Source organism: Panicum hallii, chromosome 9 (genome assembly GCF_002211085.1).
Source record: "Panicum hallii strain FIL2 chromosome 9, PHallii_v3.1, whole genome shotgun sequence".
NCBI lineage: Eukaryota > Viridiplantae > Streptophyta > Magnoliopsida > Poales > Poaceae > Panicum > Panicum hallii.
The window spans coordinates 66,861,091-66,884,689 of record NC_038050.1 but is presented as its reverse complement, the minus strand read 5'-3'; the positions used below and the strand labels follow the sequence as shown (position 1 = coordinate 66,884,689).

The following is a 23,599-nucleotide window of genomic DNA, read 5'->3' as shown; positions in this document are numbered from 1 at the left end:
AGAACCGCAGGAGTCAGAAAAAACTGCCTATCCAAAACTCAAAATACGGGCCGATACCTGAATTGGCCTCCTGCATTTTTAGATCACCTGCTTCGTGCCATTTGATGCCGCACGGCCGTTGCAATGCGTGTCGATTTTGCCGGGGGGGTTTTGACGGTTTGGCAGCAGTTGTCCATGCGGCGGTAAAGCGTGGTACTGCATGCAGGCTAGCATGCAACATGCGTCATGCCTCATGAACTTTTTGGATAAGATGGCAGCATGCGCATGTGCCCGAGCCCGACCGATCCGCCGAATTCCATGGGCCAGCCACACGATCTGCGGCGGCTCGGCTCGCCGCTTTCGGAACGCCCGGGGATCCGGGGCATGTGACGCTCGCTCGCGCCGGAGAATGATCTGCTCCCGCCGTCGCCCAGCCGCGCATGTGGAGCTGCTGTGTTGCGCTCCCCTCATGGGCGATTCCGGGGATGCGCTCGCTTGCCACCAACGGATCCGCGCAGATGTTTTGCGTCGCTGTGCCTGTCGCAGCTGTTAACCCAGGACGCCCTGGATTTATTCCATGCGTGAATCTTATATCAAATGCATGCCGTACTCCATCTCTGTTATTCCACGGAAAATAACAGCCGTCTGGCGTGCCTTGCGGAGGAGGAGAAACGGCGCCGGTTTTTTCTTTTTTGGGGTTCTTCTTATTCGATGTAAAATATCCCTCCTATTCCGGTAGCAGGATTTCCGGGTTGTAGAGGGAAAATCAGATGGGTGAACACAAGTACAGCGCGCACGTAACCAAAAACCGCGCTGGCACAGCTTCTCCCGCGGCAGAGCTTTCTTTCCCTGCTCGACTTCCGCATTTCTTCTCGCATCAAAAACCTCCGTCTTGCCCATACCCGCCCCGTACCCTATAAAATGGAGGGCCAGACGAGGAGAGGAGATCACATACCAGCTCAGGTCGGCTGCTCACCTCACCGGCGTCGAGATATTTTCCAGCCTTCTCGCCGACCTCTGCGTCGCCGTGAACAGAGCCCCAGCCCGACTGCCGAGGCGGTGGGCCACGCGCGGACAAACAGAGCAAGTCGGCGAGAGGAGGTGGGGCCGCTGCCGACTTTGGAAGGGAGGCTGACACCCAGGGCCCAGTGTCCGACGGTCCATGTGCGTCGGCGGACGGGCAGATACGGCTCCCCTTTCCTGGCTGCGCTGAGAGCCTGACTACCCGAGAGGCCGAGACTCCCCTTATAAATTGGGTGACCGTGTCCAGGCTGGTCGTCGCCCTCCCCGTCTTCTCCCGGCCTATTACACGAAAGCAGAGGGGGGCAAGGAGCGAGCGCCGGAGAGCTTGGAGTGGGACTTGTGCCTGCGCGCCGCACATTCAGCGAGTGAAGATCGAAATGGCGCGGATCCCAGCTCACGCTGCTCTCTGCTCACTTGCTCTGCTCTTCCTGCTTCCAGGTGAGTGCTCTGCTCATTCGTTTGGATTGAGCATTTTTGTGTAATTGTGTTTCCTTGCTGTTTTGTGATCCGTGCTGAATTGAGCTGTGATTTCTCTGTGATTGCAGCCGCCTGGTCGGCGACGTTCACGATGACCAACAACTGCGGCTACACGGTGTGGCCGGGCCTGCTGTCGGGAGCCGGCACGGCCCCGCTGTCCACGACGGGGTTCGCGCTGGCGCACGGCGCGTCGGCGACGGTGGACGCCCCCGCGAGCTGGTCGGGCCGCATGTGGGCGCGCACGCTCTGCGCCGCCGACGCCGCCACGGGCAAGTTCGCCTGCGCCACGGGCGACTGCGGCTCCGGCAGCGTCCAGTGCAACGGCGGCGGCGCCGCGCCGCCCGCCACGCTGGCCGAGTTCACGCTCGACGGCTCCGGCGGCCTCGACTTCTTCGACGTCAGCCTCGTCGACGGGTACAACGTCCCGATGCTCATCGTCCCGCAGGGCGCGGGCGGCGCCGCCGGCGGCGGCACCAACGGGTCCGCCGACTCCGGCAAGTGCATGGCCACGGGCTGCCTCGTCGACCTCAACGGCGCGTGCCCGGCCGATCTGAGGGTCATGGCCACCGCCTCGGCATCCACGGGCGCCGGCGCCGGCGGCGGGGCCGTGGCGTGCCGCAGCGCGTGCGAGGCGTTCGGGACGCCGCAGTACTGCTGCAGCGGCGCCTACGGCAACCCCAACACGTGCAAGCCGTCGACCTACTCGCAGTTCTTCAAGACGGCGTGCCCGCGCGCCTACAGCTACGCCTACGACGACTCCACCTCCACCTTCACGTGCGCCGCCGGCACCAGCTACGCCATCACCTTCTGCCCGAGCACCACCAGGTAAATTCTTATTCTTGCCCCCAAATGAATTTCTCCTGCTTGAAAGCTTCACCGTCGTTTAATTAAGTTCCAACGGTAATTGCTTAATACCCAAAAATTGGCGCGAAATGCACGGTCGGGGCAGTTTTAACCAAGAGGGCTTAATGGTGATAGCGACCAATCTATGCGAAAAGTCTTCGTCTTGGCCTGCACGATTCGTGAAGGCTTCAGTTTTAAGTTTGACAAATACTCCTAGCAATCTTAGCTTTGAGTTCTGGGAGCCGGTTTCGTGTAGAATTCTGCAAAGACGTTGGTTGGGATTTCGATAGAGCCGGTAGGAAATCAGCCTCATCCCATGACAGCATTGCCTGTTTCGGATGGGAAACCATAGCAGTTTTGGTGGCGAGGGCTGGCTGCCTGGCTGGAGAGTTTGCCCGAGACGGCACACTTCCCCGGGCAATTAGAGAGCCCCCCCTGGTGCCTGGTGAGCACCTTTTTCCAACCGCTCCTCTCTGATCGAAGCTGCGCTGCTGTTCCACGTTCCTGTCAGAAAAAAAAGCTTGTCATGTCGAGCCGTTGATGGTTCCCCCACGAGAGGCGGTAACGGACGATTCAACGGCTAACAGCAGCAGCACTGTAGCATCAACGGCTCTGGATCCACGAAGGCGTGGGCCCAATGCCACAGTATGAGGGCCGCTGACACGCAGCACTGTCCTTGTCCCGGACTGCCTTCTAGCCGTTTCGCCGTACGGCCCCACGCGCCATTGATTTGCGCTGCGCCCCATGTTCCCACGCTCAGATGCGCGCAGCCGCATTTACGCGCTGCCCAAAATATCAATGCGCTCGTGCCACTGCCCTGGCCAAAAGATCTCGCATGCTCACGTACCAGTGTACCACAGTTTCGAACTTCAATTCGTGTACTGTCACGACGTTAAGAACTTCACTGTAGTAGTAGAAGATTTTTTTGTTTCTACCACGTGCTAACGGTGACTGTCTTGCTTTTTTACAGCGGGAAGTACTCTGGCGAGAACCCGCAGGCCGCGGGCGTGCAGCCCACGAACGGCAGCATGGTCTACCTCGGCGGCGAGCAGCTCGCCACCGGCGGCGCCGCCCGCTCCTCGCCCCTCATCTTGGCGGCCGCCGCCCTCGCCGCAGTCGCGCTGCTCTGAGCCGACCAGCTGGCCGGGCAGCCGCCACTCCGTGTGAAATGGCGCGGCAAGAGTCGTCGCCGCCTCGCCGTTGTACAGCAGCGAGCGCACCCACCACCTGCTGGAGCGCCTTGTCCTTGTCCGGCGCGCCGCTTCCGGCGTGACGGGGGCGGAGATAAGATTCGAGAGAAGAAAATTTGGGGCGCTCGCTCGCCCTGCCCATGAAAGGCTGACGACACGGCTAACCGATCGAGAAAACAACGATATCACCCCACGCCGGAACGCATCGCATCGCAGCTTTTAATTTCTACTAGCAGGAGTAGCTTATGTGGTAGGGTTTAGGGTAACTGGTACTAGCATGTGATGACCCCTTGCATTCTTCCCCACGCTTCCTCGATTCGTTGGTTCAGGCCCAAACGATGCATTCGATCGGTGTTCCTCGTGCTATAGATTACAGCGATGATGGTTATTTTACCTTTTAACTGTTGGACACTGGGGAAAGGCCGAAAGGGTTGAAATGTTGTCGATGTCCCTTGAAAGCTACTCCTGCTTTGACTCCTCGACCTGTCGCGGTCGCAGGGCTCACGGGCTCACGCGCACCGTGGCGTGTGAACCGATGACTCTCTACCGTTCGGCCGTTCGTGCGTCTGTGTGTTAGAGAGCTACGTGAGTGGTAGACGCTACAGCCTACGCAGTACAGGTCTAGATAGCCAGATCCTGCAGGCGGTGTGATGCTGCTGACGTCGGCGAAGCTGCAATCAAGTACAGTGATCTGAACCTAACACGGTACTTATTAAAGTTCAGAGTATGTTCGAGCATCGCTATCAGCTAAACACGGTTCGTCCGTGTCTGGTGACCCGGTCTAGTGTTTGGTGCGAAACAGCCGTCTTCCATAAAAGAAAAATAAATATTGAGGCCTCGCATAGACGTTATATAAATAGAGCCCAGTTATAGCCCATCAGACCCGGGTAAAAGTTGGGATGTTTAAAATGGGCTTTTTATTTGAATAACTGGACTCAGCCAGTCAGTCAATGCCCAGCAGAACTGCGCACATTTTTACTAAGCTCATATACTTTAACAAGGCCCAATAATGGTAAGGCCCATTGATGCTTAGGCCCATGAGTAAAACGAAACTAGGTGTAGGCCTATGCTACACATATTCTGAATGCAAAATTGCATTTTCTCCCACCGGCGATACCGGAAACCCAGCTCCTACTGAGCGGAGAATTTCATTATGTATAAAGCGAGGACTAGCGACAAAGTTCTTGCAATCATATGGTCTACATGCTTCCTATAAAAAAAAATGCATTTGCAGCTGCCAAACCTTTGCATCAACTCTCTCATCACTGAAGATCACAGCAAGGCAGCAAAAGATGCTAGGGGCAATCGGGCAGCCGTCAATTTCCTTGTGAAGAATATGAAAGGCCCGATTGTGATTTGTGATCAACAACTTGCTTCGGCGGCAACCTTCAGAAAACCGGGCACAAGGAGCCAAGGACACACATGCTTAACTGAAACCAACTACTGGCATGGGGGCGAACGAACCGCGAGCGTGTCACATTGTCTGCTGATGCTGCCCTCCGATTCCACGGACCGCCATGATTAAAAGGCACGAGACGGAGAGGAGCCTGCCAAGACGTCAATGGATGCTGCTGGCCTTTGTGCCTCTAAGATTCCTCCCTCCTGCTTGGTAAAGCTCATTATCAGCCAGCCATTGCATTGCATCACCGCCTTCCCCCACCTCCCGCTGCCACGCTCGACCTCCAGGGATCAGCATCAGCGTACCACGCAATTCACCGGGGCTAGCTTTTGCCGCCGGCCGATCATGCGCGTCGGCTGGTTCACCCGACGGGCGCCCCACCGCGGCGTGTGTGCTTGTAGCGGCATCCTTTCACCGGCGGCGACCCCATGGTGATGTAGGTAGGGCGACCTCGCAGGTCGAATGGGCGCACACGCGGCTGGCAAAAGCAAATCTAAAAACGCCGCCCGTCTTTTCGGCACCTTTCTGGCATGGAAGTTGAAACAGGCCGCCGCTTTGCGGATTCAGCCGCCGCCCGGGGCTTTGCCGCGGGAAAGCGAGGGGGGGTGCTTTGACCTGGTCGCATCGTGGCGCCGAGCGGGCGGGATGAGCCTTTGAACGAAGCGTGCTCGAGACCTTGGTCCCAGACAGGCGGCAGCGTCGCGTCCTGGCTCAATGCGAGGATGAAAGGCCTGCGATGTCCAGTGTAAACAGCGCTATGCGACCATGCGCAGACATGACTGCACCTGCGACCTGCCGGCGTGCCATCGGTGCCGGCTGGACGCCGCACGCTGCCAAACAAGGAGGAAGGAAAGAGCCCCCAGCGTTGGCTGGCTACAGGTCCCCGGCCACGGGGCAAGGCGACAACCGCCCGGGCACCGATCGATCGCTTGCGGTTGCTGTTTCGGGCCGTCCACCACCACGTCCACGCGTGCTGGATGGCAGAGCAAGGATGGCTGGATGGGCGGGCGGATGGGGTCGGGCAGGATGATAGGTCATGAGGGAGCGATGACGAAGGCCGGCGATCATGGTGTCGCGGCCGAGTGCGCCCGACCCTCCTGGTGCGGCACGAGCAGACAGGCATACGCAGACGCTGGGCCAAGGCTTGTGCGCGTGGGCGCGGCGGCGTTTGTGCACGGCGACTTGCCTGCGCCGAGTCACCACCGTTCCTGGCCTGCGAGGGCTCGGGACCATGATTGAGCCCAATGCGCGCGCCACGGGTCGGGGAAAAGGAGAGCGGCCGCCATCACGGGCCCGTGCTCTGCGGGCTATTCATTGCCTTCAGGCTCACGAGGGGGCGCGCCGGGCGGTGGTGCGTGCCGAACACCAAAAGGCGCAGGCGCTTTGCTGCGGTGTGCCGGCTCGGGGGCCAAATCCATCATTCCATCGTGCCGAGAGCGCAAAATCTAACACGAGGTCTCAAGAATTAAGGATGCTGTGGACGATGGGATGCTTCCATGAGGATCAACGGAGGAAATCAGAATCTCGGTCAAAGGCGATTAGCAAAGCGGACGGTATAATCCGGCCATACTTTGCTTGGTCTGCGGCCTGGTAATGGGAGCAATCTCGCGAGACACGATCGCAAAGATGCGAAAGCTTCAGCATGCCTAATAAGTGCACCAAGAAAAGACAGTGGAGGTATGGCATGCCACGCCTACTTCTGTTGATTGACATAACAACCTCAAAAAGATTATGTACTCGATCGCTAGAGAATCCATAATCATGACAACATGTATACACAGCAGGGCTTCATGCGTTCATGCTTCCAATTAGCACAGCCATATCATCAGCTAGCAGTCTGACCACTTGAGTGAACAGTGGAATCGCATTATGGGGGTCATTTAGACAGAAAACAGGGGGCAAGAACTTCCGACCGGTCATCGGCGGCAGTAGCACGGCCGATTAAAGTACCAGCTGCTACGGCTGCTAGCTGCCTGCACATCGAAGCCTTTGGTGCTAAGCTACCTGCGTGTGATCGATGGCCATCAGCAGCCTTATTGTGCCATCCGATGCACTCATCAGGCAGACGAGAGACGACGGCGGGCATTGTTTATCGTTGTCGACACATGAATTTGCTTTGTTGTATAATCCCAAGGAGCAAGTTTATTCAGACCGTAAGAAAAGATGTGCAGGTGTAGTACTGATTAAAAACAACGCTAATACCGCAGCTCTGCAGCTTTATCATGCCATTGATTCTTTTTTTTAAAAAATCATGCCATTGATTCCAGGACATTCTTCAGGCAACGTCGCTTCAGGCCGCCTAATGATACGAGCTTTGCCAGGGAGAAACCCACTGAATCAGGGACATGATGCCAGGATGGTCTGCCGCTGCTGCTTGCCCAGTGCTGGCCTTCAGATGGCTCTCCAGTATTTCCAATGAATCAGGGAGTATTTGCTTCATCATATAGGCACCGTGTGTACTCTGTAGTCTGTACTCATAACAAATTATATAGCTCCATCAGAAAGGGAATCTATTCATGGCAAAGCCAGCTCGTACATGGGAACAAAAATGGGCTCTCAATCGATTGCACCAAGTGACAACCTTTTGGTGTAGAAGAGACGATCGATACACATCTTTGCTTTTCCATTTTTCTTTTTGGACACGGAGAGACGATGCTCCTGGGAAAAGAGGGCGAAAAGAAAGTGGCTTTCTGAATTGAGAATAAGTTGCGCCCCTTGCTTTTGAGTGTTCTTCAGAGCTTGCCAGCTTGGCATGTACACCTGAAAGAAAGATTAAGAATGCAAAACTTCGTAGTCTTGTGCGTAATTTACAGTTGGGGAGATCCTGGCCTGCTCCAAGATTTGGGGCTTAATCAGACATCATGGAGCCCTGTGGCCTGTGGGTGTTTTATGCCTCTCATGATCCTGGACTTATGATGCCGACCCTTCTGACTTTCTCTTCAGACGAGAACTGGGAGGAAGCAAATGATAGATCTCCGGCTAGGCACGGGATGGGATATCAGGAAGACAGGAAGTGGCGATGGCCTCCTCCTAGCGCGTCCCCGTCGCCGAGCGGAGCCTGACCGCGCGTCCCCGATCTGCTCTACTCCTTCTGTCGGCAGATTTCCCCAGTCTACGGAGCACACGCAACGCTGGAGCAAAAGCTGGCCCGGGCTAGCCGCCTTGCCCACGGCGATCTGGAGAAGGTCCATCACCGTCTCAGGGCGCCCAGCTCACGTTGCGCCGCCGCAGCGCCGGCAGCATTTCCGGAGGAGACCGTGAGCGGCGCGGGCGGGGAGCCGAGGAAAGGTTAGGCGTAGGCGAGCGGATGTCTACGGAGGCTCGCGCGGGGCCAGCAGAGCTCGCCGGCGCCACCGTAGGCTCATGCATGGATGGCTCCGGCGGCGCCCCGAAATATTTTCAAAACCCCCCCGGTTTGGATCGTGATTAACAGTGGCGATCCAAGTTGGGGGTCGTTTTATAAAATTCTGGATCAGACATTTTCAATAAACCCCCTCTTTTGGATCGCGATTATTAGTCGCGATCCGATTGAGGGGTCTTTTTAGAAACATCCGGATCAGACATTTTTACAAGCACCCCTGATTCGAGCGTCTCCAGTCTCGACGCCCGCCGGTGCACCGGCATCCGCCGCCGCTGACACCGTTCGCCATATGTTCTGTTCCAGCTGGAGGTGCAGAGACCCATCCTTCGTCCAGGCCTTGCCCTAGCCCGAGTTCGCCGCTCCTCGGCACTTCTCCGGCAGCAATACGTGCGCAGATCGCTCGCCCATTGGTGCTGACAAAGAATAATCCGGTCACTTGAGCACACGCCCGGAACACGGCAGCCTCCGCAGCCGTCATTAGACCCTGCGCTGCAAGCCCCCAACTGCGCACCTGCCTGGTGCTTCGATGGTGGCTGCTACTTCCGCCAGGAGAGGTGAAACAGAGCTTGAATTTTCCCCAAGAAATCTCTGTTCTTCTACTCACGCACAGGTTCTCCTAGCATTACAGTGACTCAGTTTCGCCTTGCCCAAAAGCAATTGATGGCGGGGATTATCACGCCCACTGTACCATTCGCGGGCTCTCTCGATCGATTTCATGTGTCGGTGATCGTTCAGCTATCAAAAACTGATAGCTAACTGAATCGTTCAGTTCCTCTCTCAGAAAAAGGGAATAACGCACAGCTTCTGAGCAGCAGAGGTAACTGAATGCTAGCTGCTCCTTGTGGCAGCAGCACGAACGCTCGTCGTGCAGGAGAACCTTGGACAGCAGTACCTGAATGTTGCTGTCGTTGCAGTCTTCAGATTAGCACCTGGACGCGCCCAACGTCACGAATTACTCAGCTGTCTGTTTGAACATTCCCGGGACTGAAATTGGGGAAGAGAACGCTTTGCGGAGTTGCGGTAGCAAATTTTTAATCGAATTGCAATGCCAGATAAACTGAACATTGGTCTCGTTGTAGAAATTTGATTTGATTCTTTAAAGGGAGAATGTTGCGTCTCCTGGAAGTTGTGCTCGTCGGACCTCGCGTCGTGGGTGTGCCACACCGAGGTGCTCCGGTCGAACACCTCCGCCCGTCCCACGGGAACACGAGTGCGCACGTGTTCACCGTGCTCAGGGCCAGGCACTCCGTCTCCCACACGCTCTGCCCCTCCGCGACGGGCGCCATCATCTCGTGTGGAGCACCTCCACGTAGCAGAAGTCGGCACCGATGCCGCCGGCGCCGGGGGCGGTCTGGCTGCACATGAGGTACGCCGCGTCCTTGCCAGATGGCGACGTCAGGAACAGCACGGGGAGGCGGAGGCTCGCGCGGGACTCATGGGGGAACGGAGATTGCTGAGTTCGCCGCCGGGAGCGCGGTCGCGTTGGCGGCTCCGGCGGCGCCGCCGCCGCCCAAGAATATTTGCGAAAAACACCCTGATTTGAATCGCGATTAATTTGGGGGTTCTTTTATAAAATGCTGGATTACAATTGCAGAAAACCTACTAAGATCGCGATTAAGGGAGCTTTTTGTAACATATCGTGTCAAATATTTGCAAAAGAACCCCTGATTCGGACGGCTTGACTCCAGGCAGTCCACGGGCGGCGGCCGCCGCCGCCGTCCTCCCATTGCCGTTCCGGCCAGAAGCGCAGAGACCTAGCCTTTGGTCAGGAACTTCCCTAGCACTAGACCTCCACCCTTCTGCTTTGCATCGGCTGCAAGATGCGCGGTCTGCGCTGGAGCGGTCGCGCGCGGCGGTGTTTCTTCGTCGAACACGGCAGCCTAAGCGGCCGCGGTCTCTATTCATTGGACCTTGTGCAGCAACCACGAAGCTGTCCAGTGCTACTAGCTCCGCCATGAACGGTGAAACAGAGCTTTCCCCATGAAATATCTGTTCCTTTTCTTCACTCACCGTCAGAGGCCCCATCGCAGCATTTACAGTGATTCGGTTTCGCCTTGCCCAAGACCCTCTTCGTCGCCGGAGTGGATGACGCCAGTGTGCCACTAGCGGGCTTGCCAGATCCATTTCATGCCATCGACAACCGTCAGTTATCGCCTGGTTCATCCATGCCCGCCTTCCTCTCTCAAAGGGAAGCAATGTACAGCTTCCGAGCAGTAGATAATTGAACACGCAGTTGCAACAGGAAAGCTTGATTTGATCAGTGTTGATGTGCAATTTACTTAACATAGTTGGCCTCCCTCTAATCAGCAAACCTATCTTTGAATTTCTTGGATCTAGAGCTCGTTTGTGGTTAGTTAAGAAAGCGTCTAGTTCAGTAGCAGGACTAGAATATTCTTCAGTTCGCGGGCTGATCAGTGATATACTGTTGTGGCGATGCAGGTGCAAATGAGAAATCGTGCACGCGTAGTTTGAATATCCAGAAATCGAAGCCCAACTTTGCCAAGATTTTGCAGCGGAGCTGTCAAGTGATACTCCTACCCGTACTGAAAAGATAGTAGATGAAATTGAATGAGCGCTTGAGCAGCCTTTGCTTTTTTTCACCTCGACAAAGTTTGGACCTGCGAACACGGCGTCGAGTTGAGCAGATTCTGAACCTCACAACAGCAGCTCAACCCAAGCGAAACTGTACAGCGCTTTGGAGTTTGGATGCATTCTGCTGTAGCTTTTCCGGCCCCAACTTTGCAGAGATATTCTGACAGCTGCCACAATAGCAGGCGTTTGCTGTTTTTGCCTAGGTGATCGCTTAATTGCAGCGCCAAATCATACTCGTTCCTAGTTAGGGTTAGCACATCCATGAGCTTACAAAGATCGAAACGGCCAGCCTTGGGTCGAGGGTTCTACTACTCATTTACCCGGAGCGGACGTGCGCCGTACTCGGGGATCTGACCAGCTCGAGTGGCCTGCTTATCCTACTCCTCGGAGTGCCTGGTCATCTGAAACCGTGCTCGATCGGCGCCTCGATGGAACGCCGCCGCCGGCGAACTGGCGAAGCCACGAAGTAAACACTACACCGAACACGGGATCTTGCTCCCCGGGCAACATTTCGGGGACGCATGGGAGTTCGTTTGGCCAATGAGGACTGCGGACACGTCCACCCCCAACTGGATTATCTTTGCTCGCCCCCCATACTTTCTTCAAGAACTGCGCGTTCAGTTCTCTAGGACGAGATGGGCTGGGGCCTGGGACCGTGGTTAGTATACTCCATTCCATTCCATCTGTATTCTGCAGCCTCTCTGTGACGAAGAACGAAATAGGCGCGGCGCGGCAGGGCTACAGAATGGGCGAGCCGGCGGAGTAGCCACCACGGAGAGCCATGGGAGGATGAGGTTGTTTACTAGGCGGCTCGTGGGCGTGGGGCGCGCGCGCGAGAACCGGTGCCTAGAAAGGCTCCAAAGGGCGTCGCCAAAGCGGGGGACACCGCCCCGGGAGAAAAGGATGGAATGTCCCCGGACCAGGTGGCCGCGTCGCCCGCCCCGCAGGGAGAACCGCGCCTCCTCGCTGCCGCATGGGGGCCTCACCTTTGCCACTGCCAGCGTGGCCGCTGAAACCATCTGCCGTGGTCGGAGGCGGCGAGGGGTGGTGTGGCGGTGCCTCCGCGTGTTTCGTGGAGTGGGGCGGTGCGCGCGCGTGGTTTGGGGTCTGGGAGCCGGTGGGCGGTGGTGCTCCGGCTGCTGAGGGGGCGCGCCGCGCCGCGCGGCGGGGCTGCTCCTCCGGTCAGGTGTGGTCCGTGCGGGCGGGCAAAGCGCCTTTTCCTGGCTCGGTGCAGGCGCAGCGCAGCGACGGCGCGAGGCGGCGTGGGAACGGAAAGGGGAGGTAAAAGCGGGAACGCTCTACGCCTCTACTGGTGGCGAAAGCTAATCCGGCACGGCATGCACCCAGGCGAGCAATCATACGCCGCGCAGTCGTCCAGTTCAGCGAGCTGCCGGGCAAGCGCCGTAGCGAGTCAGCGATGTGCCAATGTCGAATGGCAGCGTTCGCTTGTAGCACGGGTGCTGATCCTGATCGTGTGAGCGCCCGGTACGCGAGGATGCAACAAGCGGCGGAGCCGCGGACGACTCGTCTCTCGGCAGCAAAAAAATTACTATTTCTTTTTCTCAGAAAAACAATACTAGCTCGAGTCTCGCGTGGGGGTAACAAACGGTTGCACGTATACATATATACGGTTATATATACGCGTCACCACGTCGATTTTTTCTAGTATACGAGACCCCCGGTTACCATGTGCAGCACGTGAGGGGGATTAGGTGTTACCATGTTACCAAACATGGTATCATCTAAATCTAAACCGGTACGTCTAAAATTGTAAAAACAAATATAGATTGATAGAGGACTCAATCATCTACATGCATGTAAAAATTGAACTTGTTTCACCCGCAGCTATTTAGGTGCTATTTTCTCCTTTTCTTCTCCTTGCATAAATTTTTGTTGAAGCTCATATTTGCATGCACGTAGATGATTGCGCCCTCTATCAGTCTATATTTTTATTATAATTTTAGATGCACCGGTTTAAGTGCTATCGTGTTGCCAACAACACGGTAACATCTAGAAGATTAGTAACACATGATATGTTCTCGAGTTCGTTCTTATAATGCAAATAAAAAATAAATGTTTTTTGTATAATACAAAAAATTTCACGAACAAACATTTTTTAAAATATATCATAAAAAACATTAAAATGTTTCTAGCGACAACTCTTTGAAACTGTAGTTCTTGAAAAAGTTGCCAAAAATACATTTAGAAATTATTTTATTTAAATACAATATTCAGAGAAACCTTTTAAAGAAAATAACAAACTTTTTCTATGAATTATGTAGAGAACGTTTTAAATTTTTTTGAAGAAAATAAAAAATATGCATTGATGTTTTCCTTTATTTTTCCTTTTCTCTTTTGCCAAGTTTTTTTAAGAGCCACTAAGAGCGAAGCTAAATACTGTTACCCCTTACCACAGTACCCTACCATTGTTTGGTGAAATATTTGGAGTTTTATTGTCTCAAATAGGACATGCATGTATTGTAGTACTCTAAAAATTCTACTCCTACCCTACCATTAAGTTCCACTTGATATATAATGATACTATATAGCACGTTGACATGCCTTGTAGCACTAATCATTCAACATACTGTCAACCGCCTCTTCCCATTCCGTCCGGGTTCCGCCATTGCCACTGATACTTTGCCCGAGAAACACAGAGCAGCAAATGGTTCAAAAACAAAAGCTCCGGAAGACTCACTTTCCTCTGCCTCTTTTTATTCATGCTTGTATCCAAAAGAGCTCTCCTGGAAAGGAACAGAGAGATTAGGAGAAAGACGGGTTTCTTTATCCTCACCTGTCGGACGTGCGGCAGTGCTTTGCTTCACCCGGCCGGCACCTCATCACTCTCCTCGCCTGCATATATATCACCCCCTCTGGTCTCCACTTCTTCTCGACTTGAACACGGCCAACGTCTCATCGGCTGAGAGGTGAGAGAGGTCTACCACGCGCGCACACTACCGCGCAAGCGGATCGACGGAGAGGTTATCTAGCTAGAAGATAGGACACCGAGTGGTGTTAGGAATCTAGGAGCGAGAGAGAGAGGGGTGATGGCCTCGGAGGCGGCCAATGGGAGCCTGGCCAACGAGAAGGCGCCGGAGACGGTGGGCGTCGGCCGGTACGTGGAGATGGAGCAGGACGGCGACTCCAGCACCGTCAAGTCGCGCCTCTCCGGCCTGCTCTGGCACGGCGGCTCGGCCTACGACGCCTGGTTCAGCTGCGCCTCCAACCAGGTGAAGCGACCTTGCCGTTCCGTTTCCTTCTTGTACATGGTCAGCGAGCTGGTTCGTTCATGCTGCAGAAGAAGTTAGTAGAGAGCTCATGCGTCGCGTGCATCTTGTCTGTGCGCTTGTTCAGGTGGCTCAGGTGCTCCTGACCCTGCCCTACTCCTTCTCGCAACTGGGGATGGTGAGCGGCATCTTGTTCCAGCTCTTCTACGGCCTGATGGGCAGCTGGACGGCGTACCTCATCAGCATCCTCTACGTGGAGTACCGGACCCGGAAGGAGCGGGAGAAGAAGGCCGACTTCAGGAACCATGTCATCCAGGTATGCATTTGCTAGCTAGCCACTCGTCTTGCATCATACGCATGTAGCCGTCTGAACTTCGCTCTGAAGTCTGAACAATGCATGCATCTGCTGACCAATGTGCAGTGGTTCGAGGTGCTGGACGGGCTGCTCGGGAAGCACTGGCGGAACGTCGGCCTGGCCTTCAACTGCACGTTCCTGCTCTTCGGCTCCGTCATCCAGCTCATCGCCTGCGCAAGGTATCATGCTCCGGTTGTTTGCTTCTGGTGGTGTGCATGGGAGTGGCCTGGAGCCTGTGGGCTGTGGCTAAAGGGTGTTTGATTCTTACAATAAGTGATGACATGCCTGCTTGCTGCTGCAGCAACATCTACTACATCAACGACAAGCTGGACAAGCGGACGTGGACCTACATCTTCGGCGCTTGCTGCGCCACCACGGTGTTCATCCCCTCCTTCCACAACTACCGGATATGGTCCTTCCTCGGCCTCGTCATGACCACCTACACCGCCTGGTACCTCGCCATCGCCTCCCTCATCCACGGCCAGGTAACACACTCTGCACGCACATTTTCAAGTGCGTCGAGTAGCACATGCTGCTCGTGCCATTGATGAGTAGTGTCGAAGCATCTTGTGGACGACCCATGTACTCGATCGCAGGTTGATGGCGTGAAGCACTCCGGGCCGACCAAGATGGTGCTCTACTTCACCGGGGCCACGAACATCCTCTACACCTTCGGCGGGCACGCTGTTACTGTGTAAGGAGACAAGCATGCACCCTTTTTTTTTAATGTCTTTGTGGAACAAAGCTACCAGCAATGTGGACGTTCCTGCCGAAAACGAAAGAGTAGGATGAGTTGGTTTCCTAAAAGATACACGCGCCGGTCACATGATGCCATGCGGAGGTAGGGATTTGAGCACGCACTAGGGGACCACATGACCTGAGGCAATGAAACTTTTTCTTTTTGGCTGTGTGATCTGATCGGGCCGTGCCATCCACTTCGCCAGGTCACGCCATACGCTTTCAGACATCTAGGCATGTAGCCATGCACACATTTAATTTACACGATAGCTAGTCTTGCCTCTCGCTTGTTGGAGAAGGATGTGCATGGCGGCAGAGCATTGCTCTTGCATGCTTGCTCCATTTCGGTCTTTGGTATGTGGCTCAAGGTAGAAGTAGAACTGTTGCAGATGGAGATATGGAGAGTCATGAAAAATGTGACTTGCAAATGCAGGCATAGAGCCTGCCGTTTGCAAAATATGCCATCGATCGAATGGCAAATGCACCAAGATAGTGACTCTCTGCACTGTGCACTGTTCGATCTTGCATTGGCACCACCAGACCCCGTGCAGGCAGGTTACGCACTGACACAAGTATCTCTCATCTCTGCCTCGTGCGTCTTCACAACCCTCAGGCTCAGAGGCACGCAGCAGAGCAGGCCTCCTCTGACTCATTCATTGCATGTACAGTCAAAGGAGCCACTCCACCCTAGGAGCGTGCACTCGCTGCTTTACCCCAGCGGCGGCAGGGCTCCTGCTGCTTTTGCACTTGCACCCACGGCGCCCTGACTCCCTGGGTCCTGATAGATGCCGATACGATACCCCTCCGCAGATGCCACCAACACGAAAAACTTGCACGACCATGGCACGGGTGTCCAAGCTGGCAAGCTCCTGCGTGCACGAAAAAAGAAACGCAAAATTTTCAAAAGCAACGACTCCGTCAGTGTCCAGTCTAGTCGTGTGGAAAACTGACCATCTTGATGACCAGCCGCTAGCGTCTGAAAGGTGACTGAACAGTGCTTCCCATGCAGGGAGATCATGCACGCGATGTGGCGTCCCCAGAAGTTCAAGGCGATCTACCTGCTGGCGACGCTGTACGTGCTGACGCTGACGCTGCCGTCGGCGGCGAGCGTGTACTGGGCGTTCGGCGACGAGCTGCTGACCCACTCCAACGCGCTGGCGCTGCTCCCGCGCACGGCGTTCCGCGACGCCGCCGTCGTGCTCATGCTCGTTCACCAGTTCATCACCTTCGGCTTCGCCTGCACGCCGCTCTACTTCGTGTGGGAGAAGCTCGTCGGCCTCCACGACTGCCGCAGCCTCTGCAAGCGCGCCGCCGCGCGCCTCCCCGTCGTCGTGCCCATCTGGTTCCTCGCCATCATCTTCCCCTTCTTCGGGCCCATCAACTCCGCCGTCGGCTCCCTTCTCGTCAGCTTCACCGTCTACATCATCCCGGCGCTCGCGCACATGATCACCTTCCGCTCCGCAACCGCCCGTGAGGTAGCATACGCTTCATTGCATTATTGTTTTTACCATCTTATTATTCTTAGCAGCAAATATTATTGGTTTCTTTTACCTCGCATGTTTTTACCTTTTACCCGATGGTTCTACTTTTATCGTGCATAGGAATTTGGTAGGCTGTCGCCGCGCTCAGCAGCGCCGCACGCCTATGTTCTTTGGGCATTTCGTAGCTTGCTCGCTTTGCACAGCTAGCTCCTCTGCATGCGTAGATGCCACTTTGCACAGCAGCCTAAATATTCACGAGACGCAGTAGCCATTCAGTTGGGCCCCGCACCATCTACAAGGCAAAATGTTGCTAGTACATAAAGCGCTGGTAGTACTAATGATTAGTGCTGAAATCATTAGGGTCCTAATCAACGCTGCCTCTGCAAGGCTGCTCGTACTACTGATTACTGAAAGTCTGAAACATAAGACAAAACAACGGCACTGTCAAGCTTTGCATCTTTCAGCGTAGTCCGTACTAGTAGCAAGAAAGAAGAGAAAGGATGGCGCAAAGCTTAGCGACAAAAAGCGAAAGAACGTTAGAACCAGAACAAAGATGCTTTATCTGCTGGAAGTATTTGTACTATCTCTCGGTAGAAAGAAGGAACAAAAGCATAGAGCACATGTTGAACCTTGTTGGCTTGCAGCACTGAGTTCCATGCAAATAACCCAATCCTGACTTCTTCTCGATGCTCTAACAATGCCTCATTTGTTGACAACTCCTTGTTCCAAATACTATACCTAATTAATCTCTTGGGCGGCGGCACGGTGCAGAACGCGGTGGAGCCGCCGCCGCGGCTGGTAGGGCGGTGGACGGGGACGTACATCATCAACACGTTCGTGGTGGCGTGGGTGCTGGTGGTCGGCTTCGGCTTCGGCGGCTGGGCCAGCATGACCAACTTCGTGCGCCAGATCGACACCTTCGGCCTCTTCACCAAGTGCTACCAGTGCCCGCCGCCGCCCCTCCCGCCGGGCGCGCCCCTGCCGTTCCCCGGCGGCCTCAGCAACATCACCATGCCGTTCGGCGGCGGCGCAGGCGGGCACCCGCCGGCCGCGGCCCCGGCGCCGGCGCATTCCCTCCACCACCACCGGCATCACAGCCACGGGCTCTGAACTCTGAAGAGAGACGATCAGCGCCAGCTACCTGAGCATCACCCTGCTTCAGTTCCAGCTAATCCAGTAGTTAGTCTAGCTTAATCAGCAGCCGCACCAGCATCTTCGCAGTCGCAGACTTCTCTAGCTTGTTGTTGCCGCTCGCTTTCCCGGGTTCAGTGGCTTCACAAAGGCTGACGAGGGTGTATCGCTGTATCAGTAGCATGGAGTCTCTTGTGTTCCGCGCTGTGTCCTGGCGTGGAGCTCAAAAAAGAGGAATATTTCTACCGGCGGCAGCGGCAGATGCCAATGCAACTATGCAAGTCTAGCTGCCTGCTGCTTTCTCTCATCCTCATGCCGTCACCTTTGCAGCGGTCTGGCGGTATTCCACCATTCAGTGCTGTATCATTGGCAGTACTTGGGCCATGACTCAGGAGTCAGGAGCTCTTTGCCCCATTCCTCGGTTGCCGTGAGGTTTACTGGAACCCTATGCCAGTGCTCAAACTTAGGCCGTATCTAGCTACCCACCTACCCAGCATGGAGACCGAAATGTTGTCGTTTGTGGCATGGCTTTAAAAAGTTAAGATGAATGGATGGACGGCCATTTTTTTAAAAGAAATTAGGGAGCCGCCAATTTCGCGAAGGACGATGTTTATTGGGCCTGTCCCAGCCATGTAGTGGATCCATCGCCTCCCCCCCATGCCGTAGCGTCGACCGAATTTCCTTCTTGCGGGCCGGCCCGCCTAATTCGCAATACGCGGGCCCTTGTTGTCCCAAAGCGAAGCAGCAGGCCTGAGATGGCTGGATTGCTGCAGTACACGAGGCCCATTTTTCTGTGTCCTGCATTAAGCTAAATGGGCTTGATTCTGGAAATGGTTACGCTTACGCCTTTCCTTATTTTTCCCAGTCAACGGTTGGTCGGCTGCTCGTGTTCCCAGTACTGTACTAGAATTCCTTTATCTTTTCTGACGCTAGATTATTTTACGCGACACTGACCAATGCTCATAGTTGTCAGAATCAAGTAGGCAAGCACATTTCTTTGCTTCGAATGCTCACTTTGCATCGGTCAGCATCCACTCAGAAAATGCGTGCTCGATTGTCCCAGAAACTCCGGACAAAATGGCATAAAGGCCGCTGCCCAAGAGCTACCAGGAAAATAGCAACCCGTAGAAGCCATGTGCATTTTTGCTTTCCCCTCCTGTTCTTGATCACATTGTGCACGAAATCAATATCGAGAAACTTACCTGTAATGTCACCGCAGGAATTTATCTGTATTCAGAAGCTTAAAGTCAAAACTCCGGAGGTCAAAAGTAGCATCATTCTGACAAGAGCGACGATAAACAATAGGCCAATATAATACATTTTGCATACACCGCAAGGTCCTCGTTGACGGACAAGCTAGTAGACAAATACTGTCCTGCTGAAGGGTCAATGAGGTTGAGCACTTGCCCATAGAAAAACACATAGTAGATAGTACCCACCAGGTGTTCATTCTTTAGGTGTGTGCCAAACTCTGACTTGAACTGAACATTTGAAATGAATGATGAGCTAGCTGGTCCGGGGTCTTCTATTGCAAGGTTATGATCGACCTCAATTTTCTTGAGATTTGAACGAAGCCGACAAGTACCATTGTATTAAATTTATCAGGAAGTGCAAGTTCACAAACACTAAAAATACGTTCTGAAGTTAAATTGTTTGCAGAACCCTCACAAGAAGAATTAGAAGAAGAAGAAGTTTCTAGAAATCCAACAGTACTTTTTGCAGAATGAGCATTCTGCTATCTCGAAAGGACATATATAATTGTACAGACTCGTCAATCAGAAATTAATTCTGACCACGAAACATTTTTTTTCTGAAAACAATAAACATGATAGAGCAGCGTACCTGCTATGCCGTAGTAAATTTGTCCTAAATGATCTGCTTAAATTCGACTACATCAATGAACAAATCATGAAAAAGAGTGGCTCAGGGTGGGTCAAGTCAACCTGCCACTGTGTCTGAAGCTACACATAAGCCAAGTATTGCTTCCTAACGGACAACCAATTGTATGAACAGATCTTCTATTTTCATTTGGACTTTACATGTACAGAAATGATCGCCACGAATTCCTTAGGATTGAGCTATTAATTCCAATTCAACCAACATTTTCTTGAGACAGAAGAACCGCGATATGTACACTCTAACAATAGGAACTTGAAACTAACAAAGAATAGTACACACAAATCTAATCTTAATCTGGTTCTGTGATGCAAGATGAACAGACTCATCCCCACCGGTGCTTGCTGCAACCATCACCTGGAAGCCCTGGACTGGAAGAGATCCAACCGAGCCTTGGCGTTCGGCAGCAGGGCCTCAACGCGCAGGTCCTGCGCCATGTGCGCCTGCTTCGAGGCCCACAGGAGCACGGCGAGCACCCCGGCCTGCGCGAGCTCTTCGCTCTCCGGGACGTGCAGCGCAATGTAGCAGAGCAGTATGAGCGCCTCGACCTGGAGGTGGTCTCCGAGGTAGACGAGCTGGACGAGGTGCCGCGCCCCGCCGGCGTCCACGATGGCCTTGCAATGGTTAACGTGGAGGTGGTTCTCGGTGCAGGCGAACTTGGTGAGCGCGACCACGGCCTCCTTGGTGACCGGAATCTCGCGGTCGTCGAGCAGCTGCACCAGCGGGCCGATCACGCGGGTCTCGCTCGCGGTGAACGTGCGGGACAAGCAGCCCAGGGCAGTGACGCACGGGCGCAGCAGGTCGTCGTCGTCTCCCTTGCTCACGATGCGGAGGAGCTGCTCAACGACGGACTTGGCTGCCGGGGAACTGGGCTTGAACGCGGACTGCCGCAGCGCGAGGTTGTGTTCGGCGACACAGGTGATCTCCATGAGCGCCATGGCCGAGTAGAACTGCAGGTGCGTGCCCGCGCCGCCATCGCCGTTCTCGAGGATCCGGGCGAAGCAGAGGAGCGCGCGGGACTCTGTGATGCTGGTGCAGACTCCCACATGTCCGCGCGCAAGCATCCACAGAGCCTTCGCCGCCATGGCCTTCATGTGCGCCTTGGTGGCCGGGTCCTCGGCCTCGCGTGATCCGCGACCGCTCGAACCGTTGGAGTTCAGCTGAGGCCTACCAGGTGGAGGCGCGACAACGTTTGTCGTCGTCTTGGCAGCTATCGCGGATTTCACCACCGATTGCATCTGGTTCGATCTTCCTCGCTGCTGCTGGCCATTCGAAGCTTCCGACGGGTTCGGCGGCTCATTTGTGGAGGAAGCAGGCCCGCCTTGTCGCACGCTGAGCGATTTGGCAAGCACAACGGAGTGGAGCTTGTCAAGCGATGTCATGGCCACCGCCGCGGTAGGGGTGTTCCTTGCGCCGTAGCCTCCGACAGAGTACTTGCTGTGCTCCTGGATGGTTCCGGCGGCGAGGTGGCTGACGAGGTGCCGGACGGCGTAGTTCTGCGCGAACAGCTCCTGGCATTTGTGGCTGTGCTGCGCGAGCGACGCGATGGCGTCGGCGACCGCGGCCTGCACGCGCATCGGCGGCTCCTTGAGCGCGGCGGCGAAGACGGAGCAGACCCCGGTGTGGAGAAGCTTCTCGACGCTCTCCTCGTCGCGGCAGAGAAGGCCGAGCGCCGTGGCGGCGGCCTCCTGGCCGTCGTCGGTGCCTTCCTTGAGCAGCTTGACGAGGGGCGGGACGCCGTCCTCCTCGATGATGTACTTGGCGTAGTGGGGGTTGTCGCGGGCGAGGGAGGCGAGCGTGGCGGCGGAGTCGGCCCGCGCGGCGAGCCCGCCGGTGTGGAGCCGCGCGATGTTGTCCCAGATCATGGCGAGCACGGGCTCGTTCTGCGCGATGTTGGGGAGCCCCCGGAGGTCGCCGTCGTCGTCGGCCTGCGGGGACGAGATGCGGATGAGCCAGTCGATGTCCTCGAGCGCGGTGTCGAGCATGGCGATGGTGCGCGGGAGGCCCGACACCGGGTTGAGCGTGAAGAAGCGGCGGAGGCGGGAGTGGCTCTGGAAGCAGCGGGCGGCCATGCCCGCGGCCTTGGCGAGCGCCCGCTCGGTGTCGGCCATGACGCGCGCGGCGGGGCGCTCGTACAGGTCGGCCCGCGCCGCCTGCCGCAGGAGGTCGCCGAGGCTCTTGGCGCGGGCCCGCAGCTCCGTGCAGTCCGTCCGAAGGCACTGGTACCCCGCCTGCTGCGCCACCTGGTCCGCGAGCTGGATCGGCTTCGCCAGCATCGCCTTCGCCCCCTCCCCCATCCTCCTCGCACCACGCGGTAGGAGAGATCAGAAGGCGATCGCAGGAAGCTGTCTGCGGCGAGGATGCAGGCAGATTTGGGCGGAGCAGGCGGCGTGGCAATCGGAATGCCTCGACCCCCCACGAATTGGGCTTAAATCGCGGGGGGGGGGGGGGGTTGCCTCCTACTTACTACTCGGGGTGCTGGCGGCACGCCGCCGGGAGGCCGGGATATGCCCAAGACGGCGGCCGGAAAAATGGAAGGAAAATCCCGCCACTAACGAACCGCCGCACGCCCAGCGGGGCAACAAGGGCTCGGCGGCGCGTGGGTTCCTAAGCTGCTCGCTTGGCTGTGGTGCGGTGGGCTGCTGTGGCCTGTGGCGTTGCCGTCTCCGGTTTCGTCCCTTGGACAGCACGGGATGAGGAGGACTTGAGGAGCAGGAGCGAGCTGCGGAGGGCGGGTTTTAGCATCAGCAAGCAAGTCAGTCGTGAGACCGGGTTGGTGGACCGGTCGCGGTGGGCCTCCCCGGCCTGGCTGGGCTAGCGGCCTGCCGCCGGGCCCTCACGGTGCCTTTACTGGCCTCCTGCTGCTGGTCCGCTGCTGCGTTCAGTTGTTCAGCGCGGCGGTGGTGTGCTTCGCAGCTTCCGCTCGTGTACTCCCGCTGCCTGCTTCCACTTCGTTTCGCTCTCTCGAGGAGGTCGTAATTCTCGCGGAAACTGCGAGCTGGCAGCTGTCGCGATGCTCTGCTACGAGGCTACGACTGCTACCACTCTGGTTTCTGCAGTTTTCCGGTCAGGCTGTGATGACCAAACCGTGGTTTCTGTTCGCTGGGTCCGGATTCCGGCATGGGTTCGTGCCAATCCATGCCACGAGACCATGACCCCTCTTGGATTTCTCTTCGCCACACAGCTACCGGTCATAACATAACCCGATTGTGTCCTGCCAGTCCAAACAAGACGCGATTGGTTGAACCGGTACAACGGTTAGTCACCACGCCCTTTGGCGCAACGTTCCCATCGGCGGACAGCAACGAGAGTAATCACAAGGCAGGTGCTGACTGGCAACCTCTGGGCTCTGGCCCTACGTGGGTAACGCTACTGACCAAATCGCCCGAGCGAACCAACCGCTTCTCCCAGGGTCAATGCACCAAGAGATGTGGCGTGGGCTGTAGAAATCCAGGTCGATCTGCCTACGTGTGCTGCAGCAAGTCATCGGCACGGCAGATACAGATCTCCTTGGTTTTGCAGGGCTGCACCTATGGATTAATCGTTAGGATACCGGAGCGCGTACGGCTCTTCGTGGGCAAGATCAAAAACTAGTACGAAGTTTTGCCGTCCGGTCAAACTGCATTTGGTTCAAAAAACTAACTCAGCACCAACCGTGGCCGACACCTACTAAACAATGTTAATCCCAAGTTCTAGATTCTTTTTTTTCTTCGCTCTCGAACTTAACGATGTTCATTGAGCTGTTTGGATCCAACCGTATAATAGAATACAAGTTTACAGCTATCACAATCACGGTTGTGATTCAAACATCTCAGCTGGTGGTACAGCTTTTACAGTCTGCCAACTTTAACTTGTGAAATCTCACAAAGTTAAATGCCCCACCCTAATTTTTACCTTTGAGAACTTC

General features: G+C 55.5%; 3 protein-coding genes across 3 annotated transcripts; 2 read left to right on the top strand and 1 right to left on the bottom strand.

The window, feature by feature from the left end:
* The first annotated feature begins 1,025 nt into the window (after positions 1-1,025).
* On the top strand, positions 1,026-3,584 carry LOC112873662 (thaumatin-like protein 1b). Its single transcript, XM_025936677.1, has 3 exons — positions 1,026-1,440; positions 1,548-2,304; positions 3,293-3,584. The coding sequence occupies exons 1-3, from the start codon at positions 1,380-1,382 to the stop codon at positions 3,450-3,452; spliced, it is 978 nt and encodes a 325-aa protein (XP_025792462.1). The 5' UTR covers positions 1,026-1,379; the 3' UTR covers positions 3,453-3,584.
* Positions 3,585-13,772: 10,188 nt separating this feature from the next.
* LOC112875654 (auxin transporter-like protein 2) lies at positions 13,773-18,103 on the top strand. Its single transcript, XM_025939586.1, has 7 exons — positions 13,773-14,094; positions 14,219-14,407; positions 14,513-14,625; positions 14,748-14,931; positions 15,043-15,140; positions 16,194-16,659; positions 17,437-18,103. The coding sequence occupies exons 1-7, from the start codon at positions 13,912-13,914 to the stop codon at positions 17,773-17,775; spliced, it is 1,572 nt and encodes a 523-aa protein (XP_025795371.1). The 5' UTR covers positions 13,773-13,911; the 3' UTR covers positions 17,776-18,103.
* A 1,685-nt stretch (positions 18,104-19,788) lies between these two features.
* LOC112877946 lies at positions 19,789-22,434 on the bottom strand. The gene has a single exon (XM_025942320.1). The coding sequence runs from the start codon at positions 21,987-21,989 to the stop codon at positions 20,046-20,048; it is 1,944 nt and encodes a 647-aa protein (XP_025798105.1). The 5' UTR covers positions 21,990-22,434; the 3' UTR covers positions 19,789-20,045.
* Between the last annotated feature and the right edge of the window lie 1,165 nt (positions 22,435-23,599).

What these genes read in the sequence shown, in the direction of transcription:
- LOC112873662 (XM_025936677.1), top strand. Translation starts at nt 1,380, where the DNA reads ATGGCGCGGATCCCAGCTCACGCTGCTCTCTGCTCACTTGCTCTGCTC. An exon ending in TCTGCTCTTCCTGCTTCCAG is followed by an intron (nt 1,441 to 1,547) that starts GTGAGTGCTCTG and finishes CTGTGATTGCAG; the next exon opens with CCGCCTGGTCGGCGACGTTC. An exon ending in TTCTGCCCGAGCACCACCAG is followed by an intron (nt 2,305 to 3,292) that starts GTAAATTCTTAT and finishes GCTTTTTTACAG; the next exon opens with CGGGAAGTACTCTGGCGAGA.
- LOC112875654 (XM_025939586.1), top strand. Translation starts at nt 13,912, where the DNA reads ATGGCCTCGGAGGCGGCCAATGGGAGCCTGGCCAACGAGAAGGCGCCG. An exon ending in TCAGGAACCATGTCATCCAG is followed by an intron (nt 14,408 to 14,512) that starts GTATGCATTTGC and finishes ACCAATGTGCAG; the next exon opens with TGGTTCGAGGTGCTGGACGG. An exon ending in GCTCCGCAACCGCCCGTGAG is followed by an intron (nt 16,660 to 17,436) that starts GTAGCATACGCT and finishes GGCACGGTGCAG; the next exon opens with AACGCGGTGGAGCCGCCGCC.
- LOC112877946 (XM_025942320.1), bottom strand. Translation starts at nt 21,989, where the DNA reads ATGGGGGAGGGGGCGAAGGCGATGCTGGCGAAGCCGATCCAGCTCGCG.